The sequence below is a fragment of the Cryptomeria japonica genome, chromosome 8, assembly GCF_030272615.1.
Source record: "Cryptomeria japonica chromosome 8, Sugi_1.0, whole genome shotgun sequence".
Taxonomy (NCBI): Eukaryota; Viridiplantae; Streptophyta; class Pinopsida; order Cupressales; family Cupressaceae; genus Cryptomeria; species Cryptomeria japonica.
The window spans coordinates 301,460,737-301,472,114 of NC_081412.1; the positions used below are offsets into that span (position 1 = coordinate 301,460,737).

An 11,378-nucleotide genomic window follows, 5' to 3' on the forward strand; every position below is an offset into this window, starting at 1 on the left:
AGACTTGAGGCGGGGTCAGAAATGTTCGTTACTTTCGGAAGCCCAGATTTAACCAGTGGCTTCACTCCAAAGAGCGAAGACCATTTTTTCCATTTTCCTCTGTCGTGTGGGTCCCCGGGGATCGAATCTTTTTCTTCTCCCAGTTTTTCTTTTTCCTTGTCCTCTCCTAACCCTTGAGATGTCTGACCTCCTGCCTGCGTGCCAGATTCGATCCCAGGGGAACAACAGTTTCCAGGAAATCCGCCATCCCCAGGAATTCCGCCATTTCCCAATTTGAAATTTGGGATTCCCGCTCCTTTTCGCTCCGCTCCTTTTTGCTCCATTGTTTTGAGAATAACTTTTATGATTTGAACCAAGGATGTAAGCACTATAGGCAAGAAGCCCCACTATTTGTCCAAGGTTCTCCCCAAGGTAAAGCATGCTCCATTGTTAACACGGTAGAGACGAACCCGTGGGGTTTGAACCTAGGTTGTAGGCACTACAGGCAAGAAGCCCCACCATTTCACCAAAGGGTCATCCCCACATCAAATTAAATTGTTTTTGATTAAGTAAAAACAGGTTTTAAGGGACCCGAAACCCGATTACAATCGAAAGATAGCCAAGAAGGAAACAAAACAAGACAGTTGCAAAAGACCAGCACAAAAACCAGCAACAAAGAAAGGGACAACAAGAGGCCAACAAGAAATTGGCCCCAAGCCCAACATTACAAGTTAATTAAAAACTTTTAATAGATTCCTCAGCATTCTGAACCAAGAGCATCATCGCCTTGGCCGCTTTCCTCAGGTCGTTGTTTTCCTGTCCCAGCTGGCTCTCTTTCATTTTGGTGTTCTTCCCAGTAGTGGTCTGCCTTGTTCTGCACCTAGGACTCTGGTGGGTGGGGCTAGAGGTTGGAACGTCTTCTATAATTACCAGGTTCTTATCCTGATTTTTCCTTTCCAAATGATCCACCAAAGAGTTCATGTTCTGAGAAGAAACTTTAAGGACCTGGAGGCTGTGGTTCATGAAGCTTTTCAGAGCCTTCTCATTATGGGCGATCCGGGTGTTGATGTTGTCTTTGTCCTCCTCCACCTGTTCTTTTAGAGTTCTGATAACATCCTCCAAGTGTTTCAGGTCCCCTTTGATCAGATCTTTCTCCAGCCAATCCTCCATCTCCATTTCCTCCTCAGCTTCACTGTTTTCCATATCATCATTTTGTTTCCCAGAGTTAGAATCCTTATTTAAATTGTTACATCTCATTAATTTAGTTAATTAATTATTTTATTATTAATAATCTAACTAGATCATTTAAGATTTAAAAAATTCAAAAACAACATTATACTCTTTTAATTAGAATAAATTTATCAAAATAAAGCATTCAATCAATGCATTCAACACAATCAAAACAATAATCATAAATGAATAATTAAAATTGAAAATCAATAGAAACACTAAAAAATTAATACATAAACAAAACAATCAAACCAAAACAACCAAGTCAATGTCTAAACAATCAACAAAATGGAAAACATAATCAATGCATGTCACACATCTAATACTAAATTACCTCATTTGTATAAAATGAACAATAATGTATGAGGTGAAATGTGGGAAGCTGACTATGGAGAGAACCTGAACACTTAGAGAATGTAGAATGAAGATAAAGAGAACAACATGGGCAATCAAAATGACTGCCAAGGTGCCATAGGTAATGATAGCATCAAGGGTTTCTGTGAGGTCATAAGCAAAATGGCGAAAGAAATTTGCGACTTGAAGACTGATCTCAATATGATCAAAAGGGAAACCATAGGTGAGAAGCCTCTCTCTGAAAACGTCAAAGAATTAATGGTGGTCATTAATAAGGCTGAAGCTATTGAGGCAATGGTCAATAAAATTATGGAAACAGAAAAGAAGGTGAAGGAGCTGGAAGGAATCAGAGATGATAAAGGTTTGGGAACTAACTTGAATGACCTGGTCAATAGAGTGGATAAGATGGAGTTAACTGTGAAGAAGATTGCTGAGCAAAATTTATAGATCCTTAAGGCCACTGTTGATCATGTTAACATGCTGATAAACAAATTTGAATAGATCAAAGGAAAGGAAGATGAGAAGGAATAGACAAAGAAGATGGGTCATGAAAAGAGAACAAGGGCCAACACTCGAAAACAGGTGGGCATCAAGGAAAAAGAGCTCGGTGATATGAAGAACTCTGCGGTCAATATGAAGCAGATGGTGGTTCATGCGGAAGAGCTCATAAGAAATATCTAGCTATCTCAGTGTTGTCTTTGTGTTGTCTCGGTGTTGTCTTTGTGTTGTCCTTTGGCTGTCTTGTGCTGTTCTCTTTGTCTGTGATCCCTTTTTGTTTTTCTGGGATTTGATCTTTGTATGGGTGTCTAGGCACTGTTATTTCTAGTCACTTTAATGCTTTTTCTTTTTCCTGCTATGTAATCAAGGTTCTGAGTTCCTTCCAATAACCCATTTTTAATTAATCAAAACAATAATGTATGAGGCTAATAAGGATCCTATAATTCTAACCAATCAAAGAAATTTATCTAAGATAGCTATTCCACCTACAAAGTGAATGAAATCCTAAACATTATCCTTAAACAACATTTGACAAATTTAAATCGAAAGAAGATGAAGGTAAGTGAGTGAATTTTCAAGCACATATTCTTTTGTATCATTCTCATACAATACATATTTACATGATTGATTATATTTGTAATAGTCAAGATTGATCCTCCAATTTTTAGGATTGATCAGTAGAGACTTTTGTTCTAGACTAGATTTTGAGAAGTCATCATAGTAAGACAAATAATTTTGTGATATTCCCACGTTAATTCATAACAATATCATTATCATCTTCCATCATTAATTTGAGAGATAAGTACTATATGTTCCTCGCCTTTAATTTTTGTGTATTTATTGCAATTATCTATCTTAACTTGATTAATCTTGGTTAAGTTATGTATAATTACTAGCAACATTCATTTATTCAGGATGGATTTTATTATTTCCTTATAATGATTAATAATATTATGAATTTTTTTATAATTATTTACTATAATAAATTAGTAATAAATATATTATATAATTAATATAATTTACTATATTAAAAAATTAAAAGGGTAGTTATACTCTAAATTTATGTAAACTATAACTAGGAAGATACCAAATCCTAAAACTCATATCAAGTGTTGCATAAAGATTTATCAATTGTATTCAAATATTTTAGAGTCATAGAAACAATTATAAGATGCACATGTTTTAGACATATTTTATAACCATAATGTTAGGAAAATGTGTGTTGCACACCTTGCATAATATTATAATATAATTTAATATTATTTGTGGTGCACCAAGTGGATCTAAGGATGCCTGCATGACATGATATCTTATCATTCTTGGAGCCATTTTTTGTGATGTATGCAACATTGACATGATATCTTATCACTCTTGGAGCCATTTTTTGTGATGTATGCAACATTGAGTTAGATATTTAATGTGGGTTTGTAATTAGGGATAAATATTTAATGTTGGAAAAAAATATTATTAAAAAGTAAATTCAAGTGGGAAATGGTTTTGTAAGTTCATGACATTAGTCACATGGTTTACATAATACTACATAGCGATTTTGTGCAAGCTTATGTCTATAAAAGAGAGCACATGGGTAGTTTTTTAAGGTTGCTAATTTGGCTATGGGCTTGGCATGCAAGAGCATCTCTTAGAGGTTACATTTGTGAGGGTTTGAAGGATGGAATGGGATGTATGGTTACAATATTTTTCCCATGGAGTACATGTAAAGAGCTTGTTATTTCAAAGGTGTTCATGGAGACTCTACAAATGTATTGTAATGATTTCACTATTGAATAATACATGAGTGATGGATGTTTTTGGAGTTTTATTTATTTATTTATTTATCTTGGAGGATTTACTAGGGAATATCGTGTGTCATCTTTGATGGTATGTTGACTATTCTTTTTCATATAGATCTTGAGTGCTTGTTTGCATAGATTTCTCTATTTGGGTTATGTGGAAATTGTTATAAATGGTTGAAAAATTATTAACACAAAAAACATCCATAAAATAATTCACATCTTATAGTAGTAAAATTTGCACATGTGCATTCTATTTTCTATTTACTTTTGTGTTTATTTTGATGCAATGCATTAGTATACATCCATAATGACAAATGATGCTAACTTGTGTGATGTTTCAAACACATTCCCCTAGCCTATATATCCATCCTCACACAAAAATTCCTACTATATCCATTTATACATGCATTTGTATACACTCATCATATCTACTTAATTATCATACTTATTTATGTTGTTGTATCCCTTTAACCATTTTCCATCTAGATCTTACCATTTTCTATTCCAAGACCAAGTTTTTGATTGCAAAATTTTCCCTTGCCAATTTAAAAATCAAAATTCAAATTTGGCCAACTAGCCCACTTCATCTTTCCATCTTAAGCCAACTAAACACATTTTTGGTATGATTTGATGTTATGTCTTAGTATTTAAAGACATTCAATGCATTCAATCTAATAATAGCTCTATCATCAAGGACATTCAAGTTTTCAATCATTCTCGAGAGCAATCAATAGTAACACACTTCAATTTGTTGAAAGAAAAAGAGCAAAGAATTTGCATCTTAGGTATTTGCTTACTACTTTTTTATTGTACAATTTCAAGGGGTTGACCAAGGTATGGTGCCCTTGCAACTTGATTGTACAACAACATAACAATGGTATTCATCAACACCACACACTTATAATTTTAGAAAAAACAAAGCAAAAGATTTTATATTAGGTGAAACTGGAGGACACAACTCTATAGATTGATAAGACAAATCTAGAAGACAAGTACAGTATTGTGGTGCAAAATCACCCGAAACTCGTAAATTTATCCTTTAACATGATAGAAATATATCACAAATTTTCAAGTAATTGCGCTGTCAAAGAGACATTGTTTACAAGGTTTGTCAACAAATCAGTCCGAAAATCTTATATATTTAACATCATTATTCAATTGTCAATCTAAATATTACCCCCCACCTTATTTTATTGGACTAAAGCACAACCTAATTTCTATTCCAACTTTATTTATATAATTTAAACTAGTCATGCTTATTTAATAAAATTTATTCAATTAATTTAAACTATCATTTAAGGAAACATTATTTTGTTTTTCACATATATAACTTCAAGAGTGGGATTTACAAACAACCCTTTCAACGTGGAATGAGTATTATGACCTTGTCGGGAAGCCTTTTGAAATGCTCAAGAATTTAGTAAGTGGGGCTTAAATTTGATGGTTGATTCTATATGTCAATCATTTTTTTTATTGAAAGTATCCTATTCCACTTTGCATTGACATGTTAGCCTTGAAATATAAAAGCAAAAACAAAAGGGTCTTAACTTGAAACAACCTTACAAAAATGATTAAGCAACCATGGCTATGCCAAATGGAGGAGTATCTTGATCTTCAAGATTCAAGCCTAATCATCATTAGGGTTGCAATCATCAATTGGCTTCCAGCGAGTGAGAGAATTATTTTCTGCATTCTCCTCAAGTGGTGGATGACTGTGAGATGGAGATATGGCAAGTGACACATGGGGAAATATGTTGATGCCTAGCTAATCAGTGTCTCATCAAAAAGATGGCAGATGTGAGGACTAAGGCCATCCTCCACAAGCAGTAGAGTCTATGGGATTTTGAGGCACAAGACCATGAGAGTGAGACCCATGATCTCCATCATTATCCTAGTGGGAAGAGTGGCTACATCCACACCAATGTCTACGAAGAGGAGTGGAGTTGGAAGGAACCCAAGAAATAGTATAGGGGGCATTACTCCATTGCTTTAACAACTCTTGAAGATGTGCAACTTCAAGTGAAAATTTGCTACACTTGAATTTGCATAAGAATGTCAGAGAAAATGATAGCTTTAGAATACAAAGATAAACATTTATTAGTAGTGTTGTGAAATAATAGAGTAACATTTTTTATCTTTCCAAATACTGAATAAAATTTTCACCCTAAAGTTTGTCATATTTGAATAAACTTATGAGGGAGATGAGACCAATCCCTAAGAAGAACCATGTGCCATGAGAAAGGGGTAGGCTTGAAGAGCTTGAAGAAGTCACAAGTCTAGTTCTAAGCTTCTTGAGGCTAAGGACAAAACCAAAAAATATGCTTGAGGGATTAAATTTTCCCACAAAAAGGACAATTTAGAGTGTGAATGTCCATGTGCATGAGATGGGTCCCCATAGGAAGACCTCAAGCACAACAACCCAAACACCCTAAAATCTTCTTTGTCATATCCCACTAGAAGAATGCAATTTCTAGTGGGAATTAAGTTGATCAACCATATGCAAGTGAGGAGACACCAAGAATACCCTTGAAGGATGTGTAACCTATGGAAACCATTTCCAGTCCTTTTAGCAAGGTTTGAAAAAACACACATCAACTTATGTGGCAATTGCATGGGCATGGAATCAAGAATTGTATGATGAGTCTTTTGATCTTGGTTAGAAATCCTATAGGTTAGTTAGAAATCCATCCAAGGAAGAAAATTCTTGATGACTAGATGGAAAAAATATGGTAAAGTTCTAGCTCTTCTTTTGAGAAATTTTAGAGCCCTAGCCCAAGGTAAGAGAGCCAACGACCTCACTTGATAACTAAAAAGATGCGACCACAAAATGGAATACTGATTAATTAAATAGACCTTTATGAAAGTCATCTGCAACCCAACAAAGCTAGGGTTAGAGAGCCTCCCAAACTTTCCAAATACTTTGATGACAAAAGTAGCTTGAATTAGAACTAATTCTTTCGAACAAATTTTTAATAACAAATATCTATTCAAAGTTATCTTTCAAGTGTAAGGTGTTTAATTATGTCGAGTTATGCCGAGAGGCATCTACAATGACATCAAAGTGTCCGTAAACAAAAATCTATTTTTGAAACAATTTGACATGCAAATGATAGGTAAATGCATGAAATATGTCATGTTTCAACTTTTGTGGAGGTGTTATTTTATTACTCCAAATAAAATAGAATCCTCGCCACTTGCGCTTTTTGCATGCAAGACTTTAATGGATTTGTATTATTGATGTTTAGTATTTTAGAAAAACATTTAATTTACAGATGATTCTCTTCTATTACAAGATATCTCTCGACATATTTTACATATATTTTTCTAATATAAGTATACTAGTTATATTTTACAACAAAAATAACTATAAATGGCCATACGGCCATCAAATTTGGGCTCTAAAAGAAACCCCGCATGAAAGATTCCCCTGTTTATCAGCCTCACAAGAAATTCACATTCAATTGCAGCGGCATTGCTAAGAATAAGGAGAGGATATTGAGAGTGTTTTTGTTCATTCCCTCCAAAAGCAAGGAATGCCGATCACACAAATTCCATTGTGTTATTTTATTGTGCTACAATGAAGACCAACAGATTCATACAATGTCATCACTGACCCATCTCAACCAGAATATCGGAGCGCTCTGCAAACATAGTTATTTGAAGCAGGCTATACACATTCTTCTTACTACTCACTATCCTCTTCTATACTCTTCTACATACATTCATCTTTTGCGCGCTTGCAGATCCAAAAAAGCCCTATCAGAAGGTAAGCAAATCCACTCTGACATCCATTGCAACGGATTTACATCTGCCAAAGACACTCTCCTCCCCAATACACTTATCCGCATGTATGATAGATGTGGAAGTTTGGTGGATGCTCACAAAGTTTTCGACGACATTCCTCAACCAAACGTTTATTCATGGAATATGATAATTGCAGCTTACAGAAGGCATAACCTTCCTCTACAGGCATTCACAATGTTTTACCAAATGCAACAAACAGCTGTCCAGCCGGATGAATTCACTTTCTCCGCTATTACCCCACTATGTGTGAACTTGGCATCTCTGAAACATGGATTGCAGATCCATGGAAGGATTATTAGATATGAATTTCAGTTCTGTGACATTGTGACGAATACACTAATAGACATGTACGCTAAGTGTGGAAAACTAGAGAAGGCGCGCGAATTGTTTGACAGAATGCATAATGCAAATGTGGTCGCATGGAATGCCATGATTACAGGATATGCACAACGTGGGTTCCTTGACGAGGCTTTAAGGGTTTTTGAAGAAATGCCCCACAAAAATGTTGTCTCATGGACTGCAATCATTGCTGGATTCGCACAAGGTGGGCTTGTTGAAATGGCATGGGTAATTTCAAAGAAAATGCAATTGGCAGGTGTAGAGCCAGACTCGGCGACGTTTGCCTGCATTCTCTCCGTGTGCGCCAAGATGGGAGCTCTTCATCAGGGTCTGGAAATTCATCAAAAGGCAATTGAGGCCAGATTCCTGTCAAATGTTGTAATTTTGACTGCTCTGGTAGACATGTATGCAAAATGTGGAAGGATGGAGAAAGCGCACGATTTGTTCGACCAAATGCCTCATCGAAATGTAGTCTCATGGACTGCAATCATTGCTGGATATGCACAAAATGGACAGGTTGGAAAAGCTTTGGAGATTTTTAATCAAATGCAATTGGCAGGTACGAAGCCAAATTCGTCGACCTTTGTTAGTATCCTTCCAGCTTGTGCCGAAATGGGAACTTTGGAACATGGTATCAATATCCATCAAAAAATAATTGAAAGTGGATTTTCGTCGGATCTTGTAGTTGTGACTGCACTGATGCACGTGTATGCAAAATTTGGAAACACAGAAAAAGCCTACCAAATGTTCGAGAAAATCCATAATGCAGACGTAGTTTCATGGAATACAATGATTACAGGATACGCACAAAATGGTTTTCTTGATAAGGCTTTGAGGCTTTTCGAAGAGATGCCTCATCGAAACACAGTCTCATGGAATGCGATCATTGCTGGGTTTGGACAAAATGGCCTTGTTGAAAAGGCTATGGAGATATTTAAGCAAATGCAACAGACGGATATAAAGCCAGATGCATCTACGTTTGCCAGTATTCTGCCAGCATGTGCAAAAATGGGAACTTTGGAACAGGGCATGGAGTTCCATCAAAAAATAATTGAAAACGGCTTTTTGACGAGCACCGTTGTCACTGCTTTAATAGACATGTATGGAAAATCAGGCAGCTTAAAGAAGGCTAGTAAATTGTTTGACAAAATAAAACCTGCAGATGTAGCATCATGGAATGCCCTGATTGCGGGATATGCAATGCATGGCCATAGCAAGGATGCCCTCAAACTCTTCGAACTAATGAAGCTTTCAGAAGCCAACCCCAACCATATAACCTTTGTTTGTATTTTATTTGCATGCAGCCATTCAGGTTTAGTGGACGATAGCTGTAGATATTTCAATCAGATGACTGACTCTTATGGCATCATGCCTGCAATTGATCATTATGTATGTATGGTTGACCTTCTTGGCCGTGCTGACTGTTTTGAGAAAGCCTTAAACTTCATCATGAAAATGCCAATGAAGCCCGATTCAGTTGTGTGGTTGAGTTTGCTTGGCGCTTGTAAATCACATGTGAATATAGGGCTAGGAGAATTTATGGCAACACTCCTTTTTGAGTTGGATCCTACTAACGGTGCGCCATACATACTTCTCTCAAACATTTATGCAAAAGCGGGCAGGTGGGCCGAGGTTCAGAAGGTAAGGAAATTGATGAAAGATAGAGGGATACAAAAGATACCTGGATGTAGTTGGATTGAAGTCCAGAAAATGATACATGTATTTTGCGTGGGAGACAGATCACACCCACAAACACAAGACATCTACGCAAAGTTAGAGAAACTGTCTTGGGAGATGAAAGCAGCAGGGTACATTCCAGACACAAGACCTGTATCGAATGATGTTGAGGAGGAGGAGAAGGAATTTCTCCTTTCCCACCATAGTGAAAAGTTGGCAATTGCATTTGGGTTGCTACAGACGGCCAATGGAACAACCATTAGAATTGTCAAGAACCTTCGAGTATGTGGTGATTGCCACACTGCAACCAAGTATATTTCCAAGGTTGTTGAGAGAGAAATTATTGTGAGAGATGCACACCGTTTCCATCATTTCAAGCATGGAAAATGTTCCTGTGGAGATTATTGGTGAATTTAAGTGAATCAAACTGTAACATACGCTTGCAATATAACAAGATGTATGGGGTCAGACCTGAAGTGGTAAGAAGTTGTTTTCAGTTTTTGAAAATTCTTTTATTTCTGAGGTTTTCTTAGAGCTAGACTATTATATTGACCTTATGAAATGTTGGTGTATCAATGTTTATCACTGATACTGATATACTGATGGAACAAATCATTATGTTACAATATCACGAAGAAGTAATGGCATTGAACTGTTTTCTATTTTAAGGAGGTCGTACAGTCTTGGGCTGAAAATCTGGAGAAAGAAGAGTGCACCCAGCAGGAAACGTTAGGAAAAGAGTTACATTCAAGGCACTGTTACGATATTCTGAAAGCATTTCTTATCCCTAATTATTCCCCCTTTCGGCATTTTCTTCGGTATTTTTGTCTGAATTAATAATGTTGGCTTGTGCTTGTGTCAGGTCGACAATTTGGCCCTAAAATTTAAATTGTGTGTCAGGTGGATTTTGTCTTATAGAACAGCAAGGACATATTGCCTGGAGTTACAGTTAAGAATCAAAACTGTTCAAAGCTGGTTGCTGGAATTCATTAGTGGAGAGGAGTGAAAAATCACTATCGGGTCTCTGGGGTTTGGAAGATCTCTTGTATAATAAATTTGATTTCCCGCCCAGACACATGATATGGATCAGCTCCTTTTATGAAAACCATAATATTTGGAAATGATAAATGCTTAAAACATCTCCCTGTATCATGTCCCTTGATTTGCCAATAATATATATGGATTTAATCATAACTGTTTACAGGAAATGGCGGGAAGACAATAAGGTAATTTGGCAAATGACATTGTAAGTACATTTTCCTATTATATTTTGCCACTTTAATTAGTGAAGTGGTGGGAAAGAATTTATTCTGGTATCTTTGATCTTAATTTGTACAATCTATGATATATGCAAGTATTCAAAACAAAATTTAATGGTTTTAGAATGATGTTGTGTAAGGGCAAAACTTGTATATTCATGTTATTTATCTTTCAGTTTTGTGCTTGATTAAGGAAATGTTTTGATACATGTATATAAGAATAAATGATGCAGTCTTGTGTGAAGTTGGGTTCATTCCATAGCCTTTTATTCATCCATATACACATATATCCCTATACTCTTAGTTTTTTCTTATCCGCTCTTTCACACATACTTCTATACATTTATGTTGTCTTAGCATTTATCAACCTGTGCATTTAGCTCTCACTCCACTCTTATTATTCACATATTCTTATATTTTGACACCTTTTTCTCACCCCCATGGT

At 35.9% G+C, this 11,378-nt stretch overlaps 1 protein-coding gene across 1 annotated transcript; it reads left to right on the top strand.

Annotated features, from left to right (window-relative positions):
- Positions 1-7,280: 7,280 nt before the first annotated feature.
- Positions 7,281-11,035, top strand: LOC131060553 (pentatricopeptide repeat-containing protein At3g26782, mitochondrial). The gene is made up of 2 exons (XM_059210017.1): positions 7,281-10,153; positions 10,347-11,035. The coding sequence occupies exon 1, from the start codon at positions 7,455-7,457 to the stop codon at positions 10,083-10,085; it is 2,631 nt and encodes an 876-aa protein (XP_059066000.1). The 5' UTR covers positions 7,281-7,454; the 3' UTR covers positions 10,086-10,153; positions 10,347-11,035.
- The last annotated feature ends 343 nt before the right edge of the window (positions 11,036-11,378 follow it).

Excerpts from the sequence above, each read along its gene's own strand:
- LOC131060553 (XM_059210017.1), top strand. The coding sequence starts at position 7,455 with ATGTCATCACTGACCCATCTCAACCAGAATATCGGAGCGCTCTGCAAA.